Below are 21,439 nucleotides of genomic sequence, written 5' to 3'. Positions count from 1 at the left end.
TACCAAAAAGAAGAGGAAAATTTGGCAAATAAATTATATTTACATATGACAAATTGACATTAATATATGACAAATTGAGGAAATGTTATTTTACTAAAAAACCTTTATGTATTTATTTATTTGAGATAGGGTCTCCCTCTGTCACCCAGGCTGGAGTGCAGTGCCATTATCACGGCTCACTGCAGCTGTGACCTCCTGGGCTCAAGCTATCCTCCCACCTCAGTCTCCCAAGTAGCTAGGACTACAGGTGCGCACCACCACACCCAGTTAATTTTTTATGTTTTGTAAAGAGAGGGTCTCCCTATGTTTCCCAAGCTGGTCTTGAACTCCTACATGCAAGCGATCCTCCCACCTCAGCCTCCCAAAGTGCTGAGGTTACAGACGAGCGCCACTGCACCCAGAAAAAAAGCCTTTATTTTAAGAAACTTCGCTTTTGCTTTATTAAAAAAAAGTCAGATGACATAAATGTTATCAGAACTCAATACATCTATCAAGTATGTTTCTACAAATACAGCAGTATGCACGTGACAAAAACAAAATTCAGATATTTTCTTCAGAGGTCCTCAAAATTAAGGTCAAACATGGAAAATGTCAGTATTAGAAATAGTTGATATTTTCCAAGACATTTATATTTATGTAAAATAATTATATACTTGCATTGCAAATTTTATGATACATACATTTGGAGTATTTTTCACGTAAAAAAGGGACACCTTGCAGATGTTTGCCTAACTTTTTCTCTCTTACTATGTATTTAAAATATCAATAATTCTATTACTTAAACATATTTTAGTTTAAAATCATTACCAAATTGTTAAACTTTTGTCAAATGGTATTTAATTTCTAGAATAAGTGACACATCTCAATCACCATTTCACAGGTGACACTAGTGGATGGGCGACCATATTTGGCACAGTCCATGGAAATGCTAACACCGTGGCCTTAACACAGGAGTGCTGTAAGTGGTTTTGATTCAAAGACAGTATCAGCTTTGTGAAAAACATGATTTGTGATGCACAGATTTATATGGGTAATGTGACAAATTCCCTTCAGAATTTCCATTTTAGTTCAATGTATTTCACTGGCTAACAGGTCTGCTGTCTGCCTGTAATTGGAAAGATAGGAAAAAAAAAAAAAAGACCATCTCCATTTATGCTATTTTCATGCATTACTCTCTGCAAGAATATATAAATATTGAATAATTGTGACAAATAGTAAAGTTCTTATTACTTTTAACTACTTTCTTCAAGAAAGATGTTAGGCACTGAGAGGACAATGATGACTAAGATGGAGTTCTAATCCACAAACACCTCACATGTAGCAGGAAAGACAGCTCCTTACAAAAGCAGTGAGGATATAATATTATTGCTAAAAGGGAGGAATAATGTTTGCACCAGGGAATGGGGAAGCCCCTTGGAAGAAATGATGGCTGTGCTGAGGATGGGGAAAGATTCCCAGAGAGGATAACATTTGAGATGGACTTTGAAGTCCATGGATGAAGGAAAGGATACGAGGTGACAGATGAGCAGGGCAGCAAGATCAGCAAAACACTGAGGTTGGAAGATGCGCAGCAGGCTGCAGGATGCCTTTTCACAACCATGCTAAGTGCATGAGGTGGAGGGGCAGAAGCCGAGCCTAGAGGCTGGTGCTAGCCCATGAAGGGTTTTGGTGTACACCTTGAAGTGTGGCCTCTATCCCATAGACAGAATTTTAGGGGCATGTGTGTATATGTAGAGACATAGATATATAATTATGAAGATGAATGTACAATTACATACATTAGCATGTATATGTAAATGTATGTATATAATGTATATATATCAAATACTACACTGATAGTATTTTATGTACTCTATAATACCAGTTTATAATTACCACTTATATATTTTATTATACACAAGAATATTCTGTATGAAAATTAGAAAGTAAAAAAGGATAAGATTAAAAATAAAGTTCTACTATTTTCTACCTGACCCACAATGAGTTGTCTTGCCCACGTCCCATTTTAAAGGTTACTACTGTATAGAACGGGCCTTAGGTTACTACTGTATAGTTTTGGGCCTTAGGTTTGTTTGGTTTGGTCTTATATTTACTTCATTTTTTAATGAGGAGGAAGAGCACGTGATCAGAAATGTATGTGAGGAAGATTATTTCATTAGAATTGCAGAGAATGGATTAGAGCAGTGAGTCTTGGCCATGGCAACAGTGCCTGCAAAGAACGTTTGACAGTGTCTGGAGACATTTTTTTTTTTTTTTTGAGATAGGGTCTCACTCTGTTGCCCAGGATGGAGTGCAGTGATACAATCACAGCTCACTGCAGCCTCGAACCTCCCAGGCTCAACTGATCCTTCCAACTCAGCCTCCTAAGTAGCTGGGACCACAGACATGCACCACCATGCCTGGCTAATTTTCATATTCTTTGTAGAGATGGGGTCTTGCCATGTTGCCCAGGCTGGTCTCAAACTGCTGGGCTCAAGCAATCCACCCGTCTTAGCCTCCCAGAGCGTTGGGATTACAGGCGTGAGCCACCCATGCCCCGCCTGGAGACACTTTTGGTCATCCTGATGGAGGAGGGTGGGTTGCTGCTGGCATCTAGTGGGTAGAGGCCAGGGCTACTGCCGAACATCCTACAATGCAAAGGACAGCCTCCCATGACAAAGAATGATTGATCCAAAATGTCAATCATGTTCAGATAGAGGAGAAAGAATGATGATAAAAGAGATACTGGTTACTATGTTTATTCCAATCCCCAGAAAATGCCATTGAGAAGACTGAGGTAGAGAGAGATGCAGAAGGCGTTTCAGAAAAAGAATCCACAGAATCATGGGGGCATGATTGGCTTGCAGGTGATGGAGGGTGAACAGTTAATGCTCACATTTCTGGTTTTGACAACACACCCAGCTTGACCATATCAAATTATTCTATTGGTAAATAAGTTTCCAACCACAGGTTTTCAATTTAATCATATAACCACTATTTCAAGGGTGGCTATGTCAATAAACATTGACGTAAGCATATGAAAGTTATCTTTAGGAAGTTGAGCTAATTAACATATATGTATAGACAACATAAAATATTTTCCAAAATTTATACACTAAAAGCATCTTTTACATTAAGTACTCAGTAGAAGTTTGTTGGCTTTACTAATAAAATTCAGTAAAATTTATTTTTAAAATAACATTTGGATAAAAGTGATCTAAAAGAAGCAGGGCAACTGAAAAGAACTTATAATTACATTAAAATAAATAACAAAATAAATTGAAAATTAACTCTCACATTCTTAGCTCTATCAGTACAAATATTCATAGGCTTAGAGGAGAAATCAGACTCCAAAAATACTTGCTGTCTCTCTGAAAGCCTCTCTCTCTCTCCTCTGCCCTCTTCTGTCTCTCTCTCTCTCTCTCACACACACACACAGACACACACACACAGACACACACACACATGCCCATATACACAGTGATTGTCCTATGGACCAGCTTGGCCTGGCTTCTCCTTAGATTTCTCACTCCTTTACATGCTATTATCTTAGTAACCACGTTAAGTCCCTTCAGAGTACATCCTGAATCCTCCTTTCTTCTGAATGCTTCAGATAGATAGATCTTTGGTTATCTCAGCTTTGCAGCTTCTCTACAAATTTTACCTTCAACTTTCAACTTCATAGTAATGAAAAACAAAGAACCAAAATGAAGGAATATCAGGCTGGATGATTTTAGTAAGGTGCCAGGGTGGTTATGGTAGAACCTGTATCTCAATCTTCTCAAGGCTCTAAGGGAAGTTTGAAAGAAGAAAAAAAATTGAATCTGATTTTAAACAACAAGCATTTATTGAGCAACTATTTTATGCTATTCAAATGAATTGACTCGGTCATATCCATTAAGAATTACTCAATCATATGAACGTTTTTCACTGAAGTGAACTTAATCTTGCTTCACTAGATGAGTTTATGCTAGTTAATTTTGTGCGTTTTTTCCAATCACTTGGTAAATGCCTCTGAAATGACTACTAGAAGCCAGAACTGAGATTAACATATTAGTCTACATTTAAGTAGGAGAGAATTCTTATTTAATTTTATTAGGGGCTGAATGATTTCATTTAACAGATGTAAATTTTATACATTCAATGAAAAGAAAACAATATCAGTTATTAAAGGCAAAGTCATAATTAATGTATTTTTTTACCAGTGAAATCTTACTCTTTTTGTCCCATTAGTTCTAAAACAGTATCCACAATGCTGTGACTGCAAAGAAACTGAATTGGAATGTGTAAATGATGACTTAAAGTCTGTGCCGATGATTTCTAACAATGTGACATTACTGTGAGTAAAACTTAATTATTGGTGGTATCTGTCCCTATAGTCACATGAAAACCAAGAAAAAACCCAATAGTGTTGCTTGTATATTAGCAAAATAATAGAAACTCTGTTTAAAACTACCAGTCATCAGAGAATTCTGATCCTTCCTATTCAGGGGGAAAAAATGGTTTACACACTGTATGTTGGATTAGCCTGTGATCAGTTAGCTCACAAATGTCTGTGAGCCTGGAGTTCTTATTTTCAATTGCTTTCTGATTTATGTATGATTACTACTGTGCTTGTGCTGAAATGTTTTTTTTTTTTTTAAAAAAAAGGAAGCACACTCACTTATTCTATGTCATTTTTAACGTTGGTAATCTATCCAAGACTGCAAAGATATTAAAGATCCATGAAGCTGGTAACTATGTTATATCATGCAAAATTTTCTGTACTTTGCATAAAGTTCTTGAAAGCCTCAGGAATTTGCAGTCATGTCATCATTTGGGCATGCATGAGTGGGTTGGGATCTTTGGTTGGTTTTTGGTTTGGTTTGGTTTGTTAATGCACCCACAGAGTAAAAACAAAGAAGTTAAATCAACATGGACTTTCCAGTCTACTATACTAACTAGCTACATTTGTCAAATACTCACAAGCTACTTTATTTTGCTTTATAAACTTTTCAATCTCCCATGAAAAATTTTTAGTTATTGTGATGTTCAAATATGGATTAGTGTAATGGACATCATCAAATATTCTTTTCCCAAGCATGTGGCTTCTAGGGAAAAGTTGGGTTGGCCATAACAATCCATAATGAAGTTTGCTTTACATGTTATTTTAGGTCTCTTAAGAAAAACAAAATCCACAGTCTTCCAGATAAAGTTTTCATCAAATACACAAAACTTAAAAAGATGTAAGTAGCCATTAATAGCATATTTATTTTAAAAAAATCCTTGTGGTGGTGTAAGATGTTTTTGATCTAAAAATAAAATGAAATATCGTTTGTTATCTTTATCATTACATTTATGTTTCTAAATATAATTAAGATTAGAAAATAAAACATTTAAAAGTATGTTATCTTTCCATTTCATAATTTAAAGGAGCTGAACCCATTTTATTTAAACTTTTTCGGAGAATTAACTTGGAGTCGAGGTAAAACATCTCAATAGGAAAATACACAGTTACATTATTTTCCTCAAGATATTGGGAAAATGACATTGCAGATTCAGAGGCACTTTTTCACTTGAAAAAAAAAGAGTGACAGCATAAACAAGAACAATCAGATCATTTCAGATACATAATGATAGGGTACAGATATCCCCCAGGGTGTTAGGAGTGAAAACACAGGAGTTGTGCAATCAGTGATATTAACATATCTTAGGAAAGAAAATGCCAATAAATAGGACGTGATCAGCAGAGAAGGTATTCTGTGACAAAGAAGGGCCAATATGCTTCCAGAATCATCCAACAAAGAAAACTGGGAACTGGGAAATATAATCCCTAGAGATGATCTCTCTTGGAGGGTCAGGATGCACCATCAATCTCCACCACAATTTTCATGAACAATCCCTTTGCTTTGATTCCCTACTCACCAAGCAACCTTAGGATGATGAATTTAGTTTCCCAACTTCTTCATTTTAAAGTATTTGAAAAGTTGCATGGCACAGAGAATAAGAGCATTCCTGTAAGTGGGATGGGATGCTTTCTATTCTCATTAATAAATGGAGAATATTCAGGTTCGTGTATCAGTCATTTGTAAGTTGGATCGGTGTCTGTCAATCCCTCTGGGCCAGTTGCTCTGCCGCACTGGAGGGGCTATACCTGCTGAGATGATCATTAGACTAGATAACAAAATTAGCAAGAGAATGCTGTACACTCTGCAATCCCCCTTGGCGGTACCATCATCTTATTGTTTTATCCTTCAATGTCCAGCATAGAGGAGAAAAGTTTCTAGAAATGTGAAATTTATGAAAATCCAGGAACAAAAATTATCTGAATCTTTGCTGATACTGGGCACACATATTTGGTTTGAAATACCATCAAGGATTTTGTGTTCCTGAATTTAGGTACAAATTTCCTCATACAAGAAAAGAAGTAGCTAATGGAAGTCCACGAGGTAGAATCTTGTGTGAACATCAATACTCAATCATACCTGGGCTTGATTGTGGCCTTTGTAAACCCTGGCTGCTCTCAGACCTGTTGCTTCATCCTAAAGTATGTGGGCATGTGGTCATGTCATTGTCACACTGGAGTAGCTATGCATTGGCTCTGCATGTCCAGATTCCTCTAGAGAGGAAATTCTAACCACATTCTTCCTAGTCTTCCAAGAAATCCCTAAAATCACAACATGTTCACTAGATGAATCAATGTTGTCTTTGTAATGCCTGAATAATACATGTGGGAGGAAAAATAAAATAGCACTAGCAGAAAGGACGGGAAGAGATTTTTGTTTCAGAATTCTCGTTTCATAGCAATTGAAATTCTATTTTCTAGAGTCATAGAAGTTTTAAGAATTTCTAATTTAATCTTCTCATTATACATGAAGTAACTAAAGTCTGCAATGGTTAATGACTCACCTAAGATCTACAACTAGTAAGTGGAAGACCCAGAATTAGAGCCAATGTCTTCTGATGTCCAAGATAGTGCTTACTTTACCATAACAGGAAACCTTAAGAGGGAAAGAAATTGTTCTAGCAATCAACTGAATTTCTACCAGCACAGACTGTCCCACCCCATGTAGAATTCCCTTGTATATGTTTTGCCCCCTAATTTGGGGCAAGCTGACTTCTGGGGAGGGGGTGGGGTCACTAGAGGTTCAAGCAGGAGGGTTAAAATTAGACTTCTCAGGCCACGTCCTTCCTTGGTCTATTAACTCATAACTGTGTTCTATGCCAATATCTCCCTCTGTGGTCCCAGGCCCTGCTAGCCCACTGAAGAGAAGAATATAGACGCAATTTAATAATTCAGGTCCACAATTTTCCAAGTGAAAAAAGATAGAGACTAACCTTTATTGCCAAGATTAGCTAGCAATTTCTCCAAGTAAATGTCTAATTCTACTTTGTCGGAGAAAACAGGCACCACATCATAACCTGAATATCACCTGACAGGGCTTCTCCCCATGCAAGCTGCTATTTGATGATTTGCAGGCAATTTAATTTTCCCAGAGACTAACAGAAAAGAGGTTATGAGACTCTCATCAATAAATATTCACCAAGTATCTATTATATATAAGATAAAGCACAGGGGGATAAAACACAATTGCTTACAGTCATCTACCACTTTTTAAAGTTTACAAAGATTCCCAATATTTGGAATTTTCATTTTGGCTTTGATCCCCAAAGTGTGAGGTGGGGCAGACACCGTTACAGCAGTTTCAGGAATGAGGAAAGCCACTTGGGGAGAGAGGTTGTTTGCCCAAAGTCAGTCAGCTGGCAAGTAGTAGAGATTGGCCTCAAACCCAAACCTTCTGACCATGCTCCTTTGGGAGCCCGCCCACATAGTCCAGGCTCAGAATGTGTTATTATCAATGAAACCACCCAGTAAGTAAACTTTAATTTGAAAATAACTCAAGTTCTTTATGCGCAAATATCCTAGAGCAGCTCATAAGCTCAACAATGCTTCCTTAAATCTCCTTTCCTCCCCATCCCCTTTACCCACATTCTTCAATTCCTCCTGCTCTTTTCCAAACTCCCAGAAAAATAGCCCCCAGCACCAGTCCGACTTCTTGTCCCTCCTGTACATCTACTCTTACCTTTTTCTTCCCAATCCTCATACGATGACCTAAATAACAAATGTGTCAAATACCAAACCATACCCAGGAAAAGATGTCAGGGGGAGGAAGAAACCAGATGGGCCTCAGCCAGAACTCTTGGTCTGGTAGCAGGAGAGCAGCAGCTAGCAAGACCCACATATTCATTCACTCCTGTGATGAATATTTACTGATACCTACAAGGTGCTAGGCACCAAGGATACAGCATGAACAACACAGATGAAAAGCCACAGATGAAATTAAGCTTGTGGAGCTTAATTTCCAAGCAAGAAAGATAGTCAATAAACAAAGTTTAAAATATATAATTTGTTAGGTGGTGGTGAGGACTAAAAATAAACCAGAAAGAGGATTAGAAGGTGCTGGGGAAATGGAATTTCAAACAATTCACTAATAATTTTGTCCACATTACTACTGCTCAAGGTGCCTCTAAAGCTTCTCATCATTCCTAAATTTACCCCCAAGAGACTGCTCAGAACACATCTAATCGGTCTTCTACATATGTCTACAGATATTTAAGACTAGCTATCATCACCCTCCACCACACCACAAATCTCTTCCCTAAGTATCTTCATTTCCTTAAATTCCTCCGCAAAGGACATAGTTTCAAATCTGTTCTTCATTCTGGTCACAGTAATCTGCACATATTTGCCTACATTTGTCTTGATGGGTGACATCTAAAATAAATGTACTATTATCACGGTAACATGACCGAGGCAAACGGGTAAGAACTCGCATCCCTTTCCTTCTGCATTCTATGTGCCCTATGATTATATTGCTCTTTTGATGACTTCTTGATACTCTTAACTCCTGGTGATCTATAATTTCTAATCCCATGCCACATGTGTTGCTGCTAAGTGATGTGTGTGCTACATCTTGTACTCATGCACTTAGCATTTGAGAATTAGTCGTGGGTCCTTAAATACATCCCTAGTCAGTTTCATCCTGTTAGAGTCAGCTTTTCTTACCGGAGTGTGAAGGTCTTTTTGTATTTTCCATCATAGTCACTACTCCTCTCATAATTATGTCATCTGCAAATAAGATCAACTACCTTCACCCAGGTCATGGAGTAAAATATTGAAGAGAACAGCACGAAATTGTCTTTCTATATTCCTTCATCATCATCCTTCAGATAAGAATATGTATCATTCTTTCTTTTGTCCATAAAAAATTATAAAACTGCTTGATCGATGCCCAGTACACACGTAACAATGTTTACCACATAGTTTTGCACAGTCTTTCAAAGAAGAATATGAAGTTGGTCTGCCATGTGATTTCTTGTGAACTCTCCTGATCACTTTCTTTTTGAGGCATAGACAAAGCAGCATCATATTCACCTGTTCTATGATCTTCCCAGGACCAGCATTGAGCTCATCCAACTACAGCTTGTGAAACCAACTTCTTCCCGTTGTGAGAACTTAAGACTACATTTGCCATCTTTTACTTTCCAGCTGCTCATTCTTTCTCTGGATTCCTCAGCAATTGATCATAATTTGATGTTCTCATTTTTTGGCATTTCTCAATTTCTGGGAGAAAATTTCCAAACCAGAGGGCTTTAATTAATTTTGATTAACACCTTCTACCATCTTGGGCTTTCACTGACCTGCCATATAGCCTTTCCATTTGCTTCAATCCTAAGACCATCTTCTTTGATCCAGAACACAAGAACAAAGTAGGAGTTGAGAAATAAACAGTTGTTCCTTTTATACTATCTCACAACATTATAAAACAGGTTCCAGGAGGCAAACTGAGACTTTCCTTAACACTTTCTTGCTTCTCCAACTAGATACCCATTTTTATTGCCACAGTATTCTCTACTGTTTGACTTTTACACATGACTCGGGTCAACTACAATTCTATTTTCATGAAGCCCTCACTTTCCTTCTCGAAGGAACAACTCTCTGACCACCATACCCTCCTCATGGGCTGGACGGTCCTCCTGGTTCTCTCTTAGTCTACTGAGGCCTGTGTCATAGCATATCTAGTAAGAAACCCATAAGGATTAATGAGTATTTGCTGGATGAACGATGGGTAGGACTAACATGTAGAACTAAAGAGAAGGTGGGGAGCATCTTCACCAGGGAGAAGAAAGAAACATAAGCAGAAATGCTCAAAGGATGTTGAGAAGAGAGTGAACAGGCAGTTTGCCTAAAGGAAAGGCACCCCCACAGGAGATGATGGAGCGTATGCCGGAGAGGTCACTGAATCTTAACTGTATGCCAGCTAAGGCATCTGAATTTTATTCTGTTTGAGCAGAGAACAGACATGCACAAATATGTGTTTTAGACTGTATTGAGTTAATAAAGTTAATCTGCATATTTAAGTTGTATTGGGATATATCCTATGCCAGGGGTCCCCAGACCCCAAACCACGGACCGGTACCAGTCTGGGGCGTGTTAGGAACTGGGCTGCACAGCAGGAGGTGAGTGGCGGGCGAGCAAGCAAAGCTGAGCTCTGCCTCCTCCTGTCGGATCAGCAGTGGCATTAGATTCTCACAGGAGTGTGAACACTATTGTGAACTGCACATGCAAGGGATCTAGGTTGTGCACTCTTTAAGAGAATCTAAGGATAAATGCAATGCACTTCAATCATCCTGAAACCATCCCCCCTCTCCATCCATGGAAAAATTGGCCAGGCACGGTGGCTCATGCCTGTAATCCCAGCACTTTCGGAGGCTGAGGCAGGTGGATCTGTTGAGGTCAGAAGTTTGAGACCAGCCTGGCCAACAAGGTGAATGTCTCTACTAAAAATACAACAAAAACATTATCCGGGTGTGGTGGCGTGCGTCTGTAGTCCCAGCTACTCAAGAGGGTGAGGCAGGAGAATCGCTTGCACCCAAAAAGTCCAGGTTGCAATGAGCCAAGAACTCACCACAGCACTCCAGCCTGGGCGACAGAGTGTAACTCTGTCTTAAAAAAAAAAAAAAAGAAAGAAAGAAAAAGAAAAATTGTCTTCTACGAAACCGGTCCCTGGTGCCAGAAAAGTTGGGGATTATTGTCCTGCAAGATCACCAAATTTAATGTCAAGGGAGTCTCCAGTCTGGAATGCTCTAAATATTCACAGTGGAGTTGAGGTCATTTAGGCATCCAAAAAAAAAAAAAAAAAATTCCTAAATCAAAATTAAATCTTAATTGCCAGATGAATAAGTGTTGCTTACTGATCTGAATGTTTTTACTATTGATCAGTTTATTCATTTTAATAATCTTTTAAAATGTCAGGCCTTTCTAAATTGGGGGTGGATGCAGTTTCAAATGACCTTTCAGAGAAATAAAATACAATTTATGGGATTGACTATAATACTTTATCACTGCTACCATGGAAACAAACAGCAGTTCTCCTCCTTATTGTAACAAAACCTTTTATAAATTAGGAATTCCTTCTTAATCTGGGTTCTTGTCAAATGCAATCACTGAGGCCGGGCGCGGTGGCTCATGCTTGTAATCCCAGCACTTTGGGAGGCCGAGGCGGGCGGATCACGAGGTCAGGAGATCGAGACCACAGTGAAACCCCGTCTCTACTAAAAATACAAAAAAATTAGCCGGGCATGGTGGCGAGCGCCTGTAGTCCCAGCTACTCGGAGAGGCTGAGGCAGGAGAATGGCGGGAACCCGGGAGGCGGAGCTTGCAGTGAGCCGAGATCGCGCCACCGCACTCCAGCCTGGGAGACGGAGCGAGACTCCGTCTCAAAAAAATAAATAAATAAATAAATAAATAAATAAATACAATCACTGGTAACAAAATGAAATTCAAGGTGTCTGCCTGGCTCTTGAATACAAAATGGCACATTCAAAAATAGCCGATAAACATGCATGTCATTAAAGCATTTATTTGCTTTAGTTCCGGGTATATAAATTCCTAGTGTTTCTGCTTGAAAAGTCCTGACAGCTGAAACAGCAGGAATTCATGAACCTGTAAGTTATCCTTAGAAAAGGCATTCAGTGTAAAGTATATTAAATGGGCTCATATCTCAGCTCTGAATAAAAAAAAAAAGGGCACCACTTGCCAAGTTGTCATGTTTCCAAATATCCCCACACATTCTTTAAGCTACTATTCTGCAAAGAAGATAGCAGAGACTAGAGGATGGAGTTCAAGTTCAGCAGCCTAAATCTGAGACATGGAACGTAGGAGGGACTACAGTTCTCTATGGGGTGGCAACCAGCTAACTAAGTAGAAGACTAGAAGCTCTTCATTATTTAAGAGTTTGTGTTTTAACTGATGTCAGTGAAGGGAGATAGGTTGTACACATCAGATGAGTTGTGTGGATCATTGGTTTTACTCTTTCTTTCCCTTGACTTACAAGACAAAAGCGTAAGGTCAAATTCACAATTTGCAACTGCACTCATCTCTTCAAGATGTGACAACATGTAGGTAAAATATACATTCCATTTTTTAATTTATCATCTTGAATAAAATGTAAATAGCATTAGTTAAGCAGTGAATTGTATATTTAAGAGAAACTTTAATATACCTACAATACAGTATTTTGCTCTTTTTCTATTTTCATTTGCTACTGTAACATAATTCATCCTATTAACTTTCATTGTATCAGTCTCAAGGCTCTGAAAATGCTAAAACAAATACTGATCTGTGTGAGTTCATCCTATTCATAGCAGAACCTTAAACCAAAAGCAGAATGTATGCTGCTCTGTGAAGCATCTCCCCACAGATATGGTACCGGGAATGGGGGTTAAGATGGCACAAGGTCACACTGGGTTTCAAGTTTACTTTGCAGGATTGACACTGTTAATTTGCATATCACCACAGATGTAATGCTTTGTAGTGCCAACCCTTGGCATATGGAGGAACAGAGGGAAAATGACCATATTTGTAAAGTACTTGGGGTAAAAGATTGTGTCTGCTGATAACTGGAAGCCTGTCCTGGCTTTCTTTTTCCTTTCTAATAATCTTTATTTACTTTCATTTTCTTTTTTTAATTGAAGTTAAATATATATGCTTTACCATCTTTACCATTTTTAAGTGTACAGTTTACTGGTAGTAAATATTCTTTGTCCCCCTTCATCTCCCCCCTTCCTGACCTCCGGTAACCACTCCAATCTTGGCTTCCTGGCTCTCTTGAGGTCTGAAAGAGTTACTATCCTGGCATTCTTATAACACAATCGTGACTCAGAGGCAAAGGCTGGGGAGCTCTGCTAGGAAATAATCACGGTATAACAAAATTCACAGTATAGCCAGATGTCAAACGAGCATGTGATCTACAAATAGTTTTGCAGTAGAATATCATAACAATGAAACAGCGCTGTGTAATAGTTTAGGAAGCAATTCAAACCAAAATAAGAGAAATGGAAGCCATTCAAAAGACTATGTAACAATTTGTTACTATTAGTGTAGGTATTGCCTGCCCCTGAGAGCCTTCAGAGAATAGGAATTCAGAGCTAACTTCCCGTTGTACAATGAAGACAGCAAATGGAAATTATTTACTTAGATACTCCTGACAGCGCAATTACGGAATCAATACTGTATTGTGAAGTTGCTTCAGAGGTTTAGTCAGTCCTGATCCTGTGACTTGAAATTGGCATACTCGCCCTGGTTCAACTACTGATGTCCTTTGATATCCTGAGTACCTAACTTGCCTTGTCCTTCTCACTTTGCATCATGAAATAGAAAAGAATTAAAACTTGCCCTCTCCTTTATTTCATGGGAATAGAATAAAGATAAATGAGGAGTTAAAGGTGCATCTCTGTGCACAAAGAGGAAGAAAGTTCAGCAGTGCGATGCTGGCTAGTCTCCCATGGCCAGAAACTCCTGCCAGTCAGAACAGGTCGGTCACCACAGTTCCAGTTTGCGGAAACAAGACTAGATCCTTCCGCAGACACATCACACTGGAGTTCAGTGGTATGAATCAGAGATGCCTCAATCTCATTGCATGAGTACTATGAGGAAAGCATTGGCGAGTTCGTAGCCATTTCTCACTGACAACATCTCCCCAACATGAGAACAGGACTTCGTACTTCAATTTCACAATTGTCTTCAGGTAAAGAAAGCGGAGAATATGTTCAGCAACCTGATATAGTCCATAAACCATAATCACCTGACTCTCTTATCTTATTCCTACCAGATTTCTTCAGCATAATTGCATTAGACACATATCCAGGAAAGCATTTTTTGGATTATATAATCTGCAAATATTGTGAGTAACTTCTTTCTCATATTGTAGGTATAATTTTAAGTAAAGACTAAAAGGATAGAATGGTACTTTTTCAAGGCTCGACTTGATTGTAGGGAAATGGGAGGAATACGTTATCACAAAGTACTTAGATTAGTTATTACACTGAAAGAATTAAAAGATTCCTATCTTTACCAGAACATATATAAAGGTTCTCCTTAACCTTGTCTTCTCTAGCTTGGGTCACTTCCATAATATTTTAGCATTTTATTTCTTTTCTAACTCTTGCTAACTTGCTATGTATTTTCTTAAAATGCTAGTCTACTAAGGATGTCACCAAAAAGGACAAAAGCAAAAATTGCCCCACATACTTAGTTATTATACCCTTACAACCTAACATGATGTAATATCCCAAAACATTTTAGGACCACTTTCTCTGCCCTGGCCCTGGTGTTGCACACACTGGGCTTGTGGCTATCTGTACCTTCTGGATACCCCTTGAATTTGCCCCCTCTGCTCATTCAGCCGAGTACTTTCAGACGCAGATGTCCATATTCATAATCATCATCAGTGGCTCATATTCTAATTATATGTGACTAAAATGGGGTATTGAGTTTGCCTAATTAACTCACCCATGCTATTTGTAGATATCTCAACCACAACTGCATCACAACTCTCAGACCTGGAATATTCAAAGACTTACATCAGCTAACTTGGCTGTAAGTACTCTAATTCTTCTTTCTCCCATAAAGCATCATAGTCTTGATGATATATAACAGTGCTAATATAGTTTCCACTATTTGACATATCTTATTTTTATACTTACTTTCCTGATTATCATATAATCTGCAGAACCTTATCCACGCAATTCAATATCATGTCAAGTAGTGGTTATGTGCCTGTGTATTTTAGGATGCTAAGCACCATCTGTGGCCTCCACCCACTAGATGCCTGTAGTATACCCCTTCTCCCAAGAGTTGTGACGACTAAAAATGTTTCCAGACATTGCTGAATGTCCCTTGGGAGGAAAAATTGACCTCTACTGAAAACCACTGCACTGAAAAGTAAGCAAGTTAAGAACTTGTTCTGCTTTCCAGAGCATTCAGAGAGAAGTCTGAAAACATGATAGCTTGTAGTATTTCACCACTTTCCAGACTGAGCCACCAGCTCCGTTCCAAGAAACCTCACGTCAGATGTCTGTGCTTTCACCAGGAAAATACACGAGGGGCGGTTAGAAGGCTTTCTGTATTGTTTGCCCATTTTCTGCAGGTTGGCCTGGTCTAGTGGAAAAAGCCAGGGCCTCAACTTCATCCAGGCCCTTCTGTATGCCTGGCCCTTAGCCCCACGCTTAGTCTTCCAAGCAACTTTTCTCTTTCTTTCTTTTTCTTTCTTTCTTTCTTTTTCTTTCTTTCTCTTTCTTTCTCTCTCTTTCTTTCTTTCTCTCTTTCTTTTTTCCTTCCTTTCTCTTTCTCTTTCTCTCTCTTTCTTTCTTGTTTGCTTGCTTGCCTTCCGTCTTTCCTTCCTTCCTTTTTTTTTTTTTTTTTTTTTGAGACAAGGTGTCACTCTGTCACCCAGGCTGGAGTGCACTGGTACAATCTCGACTCACTGCAGCCTCAATCTCTGGGACTCAAGCAATCCTCTCACCTCAGTCCGGAGTAGTTGGGACTACACGTGTGAGCCACTACACCCAGCGAATTTTTTGTATTTTTAGTAGAGACGGGGTGGGTCTCACCATGTTGCCCAGGATGGTCTCCAACTCCTGAGCTCAAGAGATCTGCCTGCCTCATACTCTCAATGTTAAGATTACAGGCATGAGCCACCACACCCAGCCCAGGCAACTTTCTTAATTTTCCTAGACCTCTTTATTTTCATCTGTAAATTATAATTCGTTTTCAAGAGGGATGTTGTGAGGATTATATCACATAACAGTTACACAGTTCCACATGCAAAGCTCCTGGCATATAGTAGGTGCTCAATGTGGCTCCCTTCTCCCAATCTTGCCCTCACCAGCCACTGCAAGTAAGAGGAAACACAACCTGGCTTCACAGGCAACAAGAGGAATAGAGGCCTATTTCCCCTTACTCTAATTTCTTCTACAAAATGTAGTTTAAAACAGTGGTTTGAATATGCAAATAATTTCCCTCTTTCACCCAGAAAGCTTCTCATGAATAGCGTGACATCCATCCATTGATTTATACACACCTTATTTAATACATCAGTTTAACACCATGAGACCAAAGAACCCTCTATGATTTCCTAAAAATTATATTTTCATTCATCCTTCAGCTCAGCCAATCAGTAGGTTAAGGCACTTTGGAGCCCAAATGCATTCAATACATGGAGTTTGTGCCAGACCCAGGTACCCAGAGGTGACAGATACAACCTGGGTCTTTAAGTCCAGCGGGAGGTGGAAGCAGCAGGGAGAAAGCAAAACAATCAGGATCTAACTTGATAAGTGGGATGGAAGCTGTAGGAATTTGGAGGAAAGAGTTGCTTCAACCACAGAGGGAAGGAAAAGCTCTCAGGGAAGGGACAGGTGAGCCAAGTATGGAAGCACACAAAGGAGTAGGCCAGGTGTTCAGGGGAGGCAGGTTTTATTTCACAAATGTCTCTAATATTGGAAATGTTTCTTGATACATTGTTTTGTCAGAATTCTAGATGACAATCCAATAACCAGAATTTCACAGCGCTTGTTTACGGGATTAAATTCCTTGTTTTTCCTGTAAGTATTCATCAACTTTTCAATACATCTATCGATACATTGCAATGACATCTAGCACTAGCTTACAAAAAGAACCTTTAAAAAAATCAAGCCCACAAAAATTTGTATTAGTCAAAACTTTTCCTGTGTTTCCAGCCACAGTTATTGTTAATATAATACTTCCTGGCCATGGCTCAAAGGGAAGAGCTGATCAGATCATAATGAATATTTTAAGCCTACTAGTTGATTTTTCTATCCCCTTTAATTTCCTTTAGTACTAAGGCATGTTTTTATTTGCAGTGGTTGACCAAAGATTGTATTAATTTTCATATCCTAACTATGTTTATATTTTCTCAGAATCTCCCAGGAGTTCATCTCCAACTCCATTTTTAATGGAGGAAAATGTGCCTTTGCCCAGTGAGACTCATTGAAACTTTCAAAATCTTTGTCCTACCAAGAGAGCTGTCTCACAATAATATTTTCACTGTTTATTAACACACTGGAATGATTTATCAGCAGGGGATTATTATGTTCCTTTACAATTGATCATATAACATCATTATTTTTCCATTTGTCAAAAGGAACCACAATATCATAAATTAATCGTGCAACTTAACACGCTCATGAGTTGTTTTCTTTCCCCAAATTCCCCCTACTGTCACTTCTCCAATTTAATGCAGTTTTCAATGTGGCCCTTTAATATTATAAATGATTAATGATGCCCTTAAGAAGAAACTTTGGATGTATGGTACTGGAAATGATCACAACGTGAAGTTTACAAGGAAAATTACCATGAACTTCAAAATTATTACCCAATATATACTTTTGTTTCATCTCATAAAATTAAACTGTGTAACATCTATTCCTAGGATATGTATCATACTTATGCATTCATAGTTTCTTTGACAACATCTGCTCCCTAATCTTTGCCATACACATATTTTAAAGACCATTTTGAAATAGCTATGTATGTTATCATCGTAAGATAGTAATTTTAGCATGCAAGTTTTGAAATTTTAAAATAATAAAAAGACTGTCCTAAAAGTGTCATATCATTTTATTTCTAATTAACATTTTCTTTGTGTAAAGGTCTATGGTTAATAACTACTTAGAAGCTCTTCCCAAGCAGATGTGTGCCCAAATGCCTCAACTCAACTGGGTGTGAGTATTTATTTAGGAATTAATTTGTTATTTGCCCTGATTAAGGAAACTAGCCATAAAGTTAATTCAAGGTTACCTAGAAAGTCAATCTATAATTTCTTTCCAAAACCAAAATCTGATCATATTACCTTCCCAGTTTCAAAATTATTTGAGGGTTCCCAAAGGGTGAGGATAAAGTTTGACATTCCCTTTGAGCATCCAAGACCCTCATTTTCCATTCCTTACCCCATCTAGATGCTGTCCCTGACCCTCCTATGCATGTATCAAACTACTGCTCCTACAGTCAATTCCCTAAGCATATTGTTCCTTGGACTTAAAAAGTCTTGCTCCCTTATTCTTTTGGATAACTTAAACATTTCCTTCAAAAGACAACTTAAACATCACCTCCAGGAAGCCATTCCTGACACACCAACCAGTTTCAGCAGCCGCCTATGTACTCCCACACATTGCATCATGTACAAAACTCCACCATACTGCCCGTTTTCTACACCTCATCCTTATCTCAGGGTACTGTCACCATATAGTCATTGGGCTTATGTCTTTTTTTTTTTTTTGAGACGGAGTCTCACTCTGTTACCTAGGCTGGAGTGCAGTGGTGTGATCTCGGCTCACTGCAAGCTCTGTCTCCTGGGTTCAAGTGATTCTCCTGCCTCAGCCTCCTGAGTAGCTGGGATTACAGGCATGCACCACCAGGCCTGGCTAATTTTTATATTTTTAGTAGAGATGGGGTTTCACCATGTTGGCCAGGCTGGTCTTCAACCCCTGACCTCAGGTGATCCACTCTCCTCCGTGCTTATGTCTTCTGTACTGCTCCATAAATTCTGGGAAGGCAGAAACCTATCATATGATTTCCTACCCCAGCATTAGGACAATGACCAGTATATAATAGGTGCTCAATAAGCCTTTGTGAGGATGGATGTACTAAACCATTTCCACTCCTTGTTAGCTTTTAACCAATACCTGTTTAAAACATTCATTTAATTTACGTCGTAGCTTCACCACCATTACCCACCATTCCCTGCCACATACACCTTCACGGTCTTCTGCAACAACCAGGAGTGTCATGTCTATTGCTTTCCTGTTCCGTGAAAATGCTGATGGTACCGCTGCTGGAACTCCTCTCAGTCAAATCATGGAACTCAAGACCCATAAGATGATAAAGTTTTAGTACTTCAGCTTTTGATCCTCTCTAAACTAACCTCAAAATCTCTTGTTACAACACTATTAGGTGGTGGTGTGTTTATTTTCTGATGTTTATTTTTATGTATTTATTTAATTATATGCTGTCAAAAGGCTTCTAAAGCAATAGAGGTCTCATGTAAGTGTGCCACTATTAAAAACGGAAATGATGACCTGAACACCATGAGAATAAGAATAGGTGAAAAGAAAATACTTAGAAACTAAACAAGTGCATATACACAATGGGAAAAACACAGGAAAGAGTAAAGGTAGCAGAAAAATATCAGGGGGCTCAGCCTGCTGCTCTCCCTCCCCAAAAGGGGCATCAGTCAGCAGGAGGTGAGGAACCAGCCTCAGAGCTCAGGGTTCCTGAGACACTCATTTTCACAATGGGCTCCCACAAACACGTGGGAAAAAATAGACACGCAATAAAAACGCATAGGTAGCAAGACAGCCTGATTGCAACCAAGAGCCTTTCAACACAGAGGATAGGAAGCTGAGCGGCCAGACAGGAGAAAACTTGTCCTGGTGAGGCTTCTCCTCTTCCCTTACTTGCTGTCAAGTTGGACAATTGCTCCCACAACCCCAAAGTGTCCTACTTCTGAGAACATGAAAAACACTTTTTCCATTCTATTTCACAATATTTGGATTTTTAGGAGAGTATGGTGTTTGTTATTTTTAATCACAGTATACTGTGTGAAAAATGTACATCTCAAGTTCCTACACAAATCTCCAAGATAGTTTTAAAACAGGATTTTCTTAAAATGACAAAGGGAGTGGTGATTTTAGTGTGACTATGAGAAAAGTTCAGAAGCAGAAAAATAGCTATTGCCATATTTGGGGAACACTGTAAGAAGCTGACTATGAAGAGAAATCAGGAGACTTGGCAGAAAAATGGGCTGTTTCTTCGTCCCCGCATTGCTCAAAGCGGGAATGTCAGAGTGTTCCGGAGGGCGCTGTCTGCGTATGTGGGATGCCAATGACCTGCAGAATTACCTGGCAGAATGAAATCTCCCCAGCAGTGTTTCTCAGACGTCAGCGTGCATCGTAAACAATGGGCGAAATTGCTAAGACACAGATGGCTGGACTTCAGTGATAAAGTTTCTGATTCAGTCGGTCTTGGGCAAGAATCTGCATTTCTAGCAAATTCCAGGCAGGGCTGAGGTTGTGTCCCTGCCATTCTGAGCAGCATTTCCCTTGGCATTAGCATCCTTGAGGCATCATAGAAAGAGCCTGCACTTTGGCATCACACAGATCGGGATTCACATCCTGACTCTGGTGTTCAGTATGTACAGGATAACTTTGGCCCGAGATTCTCCTTCAGCAAAACAGAGACAAAAACATCTACCTGATGTTGGAGGGAATGTGAGGATGTAATGATCAATGACGCCACAGACATCGTAGTTAAGTGTCTAGGCTTTAGATTCTGACAGATCCGGGCTGGGTCAGTTCTACCACTTACTAGCTGTGTGGCCAGAAGGAAGGTGAATCACCAAAAGCCTCGGATTTCTCTTACGTTAAATGGGGGATAATAGCAGCAATTTGGCAGGAGTGCTGTATGATGCATGTAGAACAGCACCTGGCACCATAAAAACCCAATCAATGGTAGTTTATGATGGTTTGGGCAATAGTATAATTAATAGCATAGCATTCAGCACAGAAAGACACTCACTCAGTGTTAGGCTGCCCTTTCCTTAATTTTATTAACATTAGTTGGAAGGGGGAAAGAAGCATAATATTAGTTATACTAACCTTGCAATAATTAGGAGGAAAGCATAGTAACAACTGGAATGAAGTAAATATAAACTTGAGAACTGTTTTAAAAAGTATCTCTAAGCATATGATTTGTACAAAAAATATTAAAAGTATCTTTCCTCCATGACTTCCAGGGATTTGGAAGGCAATAGAATAAAGTATCTCACAAATTCTACGTTTCTGTCGTGTGATTCGCTCTCAGTGCTGTAAGTATACAATGGACTTCACTAAATGAGGGGAAACCCTACATATTTGGAAGCTAAAAAGAAAACATTGACAAAGAATTTTAAAGTAGTGTTTTGTTTACAGCCTTGGTCTGACACTGCAGTGCTAGAAAATGCACACACTGATTTATTGATTTGGATGTTGGGGCTGAGCCTCAAGTTAAGGTGCCCACCCTTTAGGGACATCATGTGCCATCTTTATTTCCGTGTACCTTCTCAGCTGAACTGGGACCTGAAAG

At 39.0% G+C, this 21,439-nt stretch overlaps 1 protein-coding gene across 2 annotated transcripts in view; it reads left to right on the top strand.

The window, feature by feature from the left end:
* Positions 1-21,439, top strand: part of RXFP2 (relaxin family peptide receptor 2) — a 63,689-nt gene that overhangs the window by 21,647 nt on the left and 20,603 nt on the right. For both annotated transcript variants that reach the window (XM_012501964.2, XM_012501965.1), the window contains exons 3-10: positions 881-958; positions 4,213-4,318; positions 5,133-5,204; positions 14,133-14,204; positions 14,828-14,899; positions 16,831-16,902; positions 17,971-18,042; positions 21,111-21,182. In XM_012501964.2, the coding sequence (XP_012357418.1) occupies positions 881-958; positions 4,213-4,318; positions 5,133-5,204; positions 14,133-14,204; positions 14,828-14,899; positions 16,831-16,902; positions 17,971-18,042; positions 21,111-21,182 (616 nt within the window). The remainder of the gene's footprint in view (positions 1-880; positions 959-4,212; positions 4,319-5,132; positions 5,205-14,132; positions 14,205-14,827; positions 14,900-16,830; positions 16,903-17,970; positions 18,043-21,110; positions 21,183-21,439) is intronic.

The sequence above is a fragment of the Nomascus leucogenys genome, chromosome 9 (assembly GCF_006542625.1).
Source record: "Nomascus leucogenys isolate Asia chromosome 9, Asia_NLE_v1, whole genome shotgun sequence".
Lineage (NCBI taxonomy): Eukaryota > Metazoa > Chordata > Mammalia > Primates > Hylobatidae > Nomascus > Nomascus leucogenys.
This window is presented reverse-complemented; position numbering and strand designations above follow the sequence as displayed.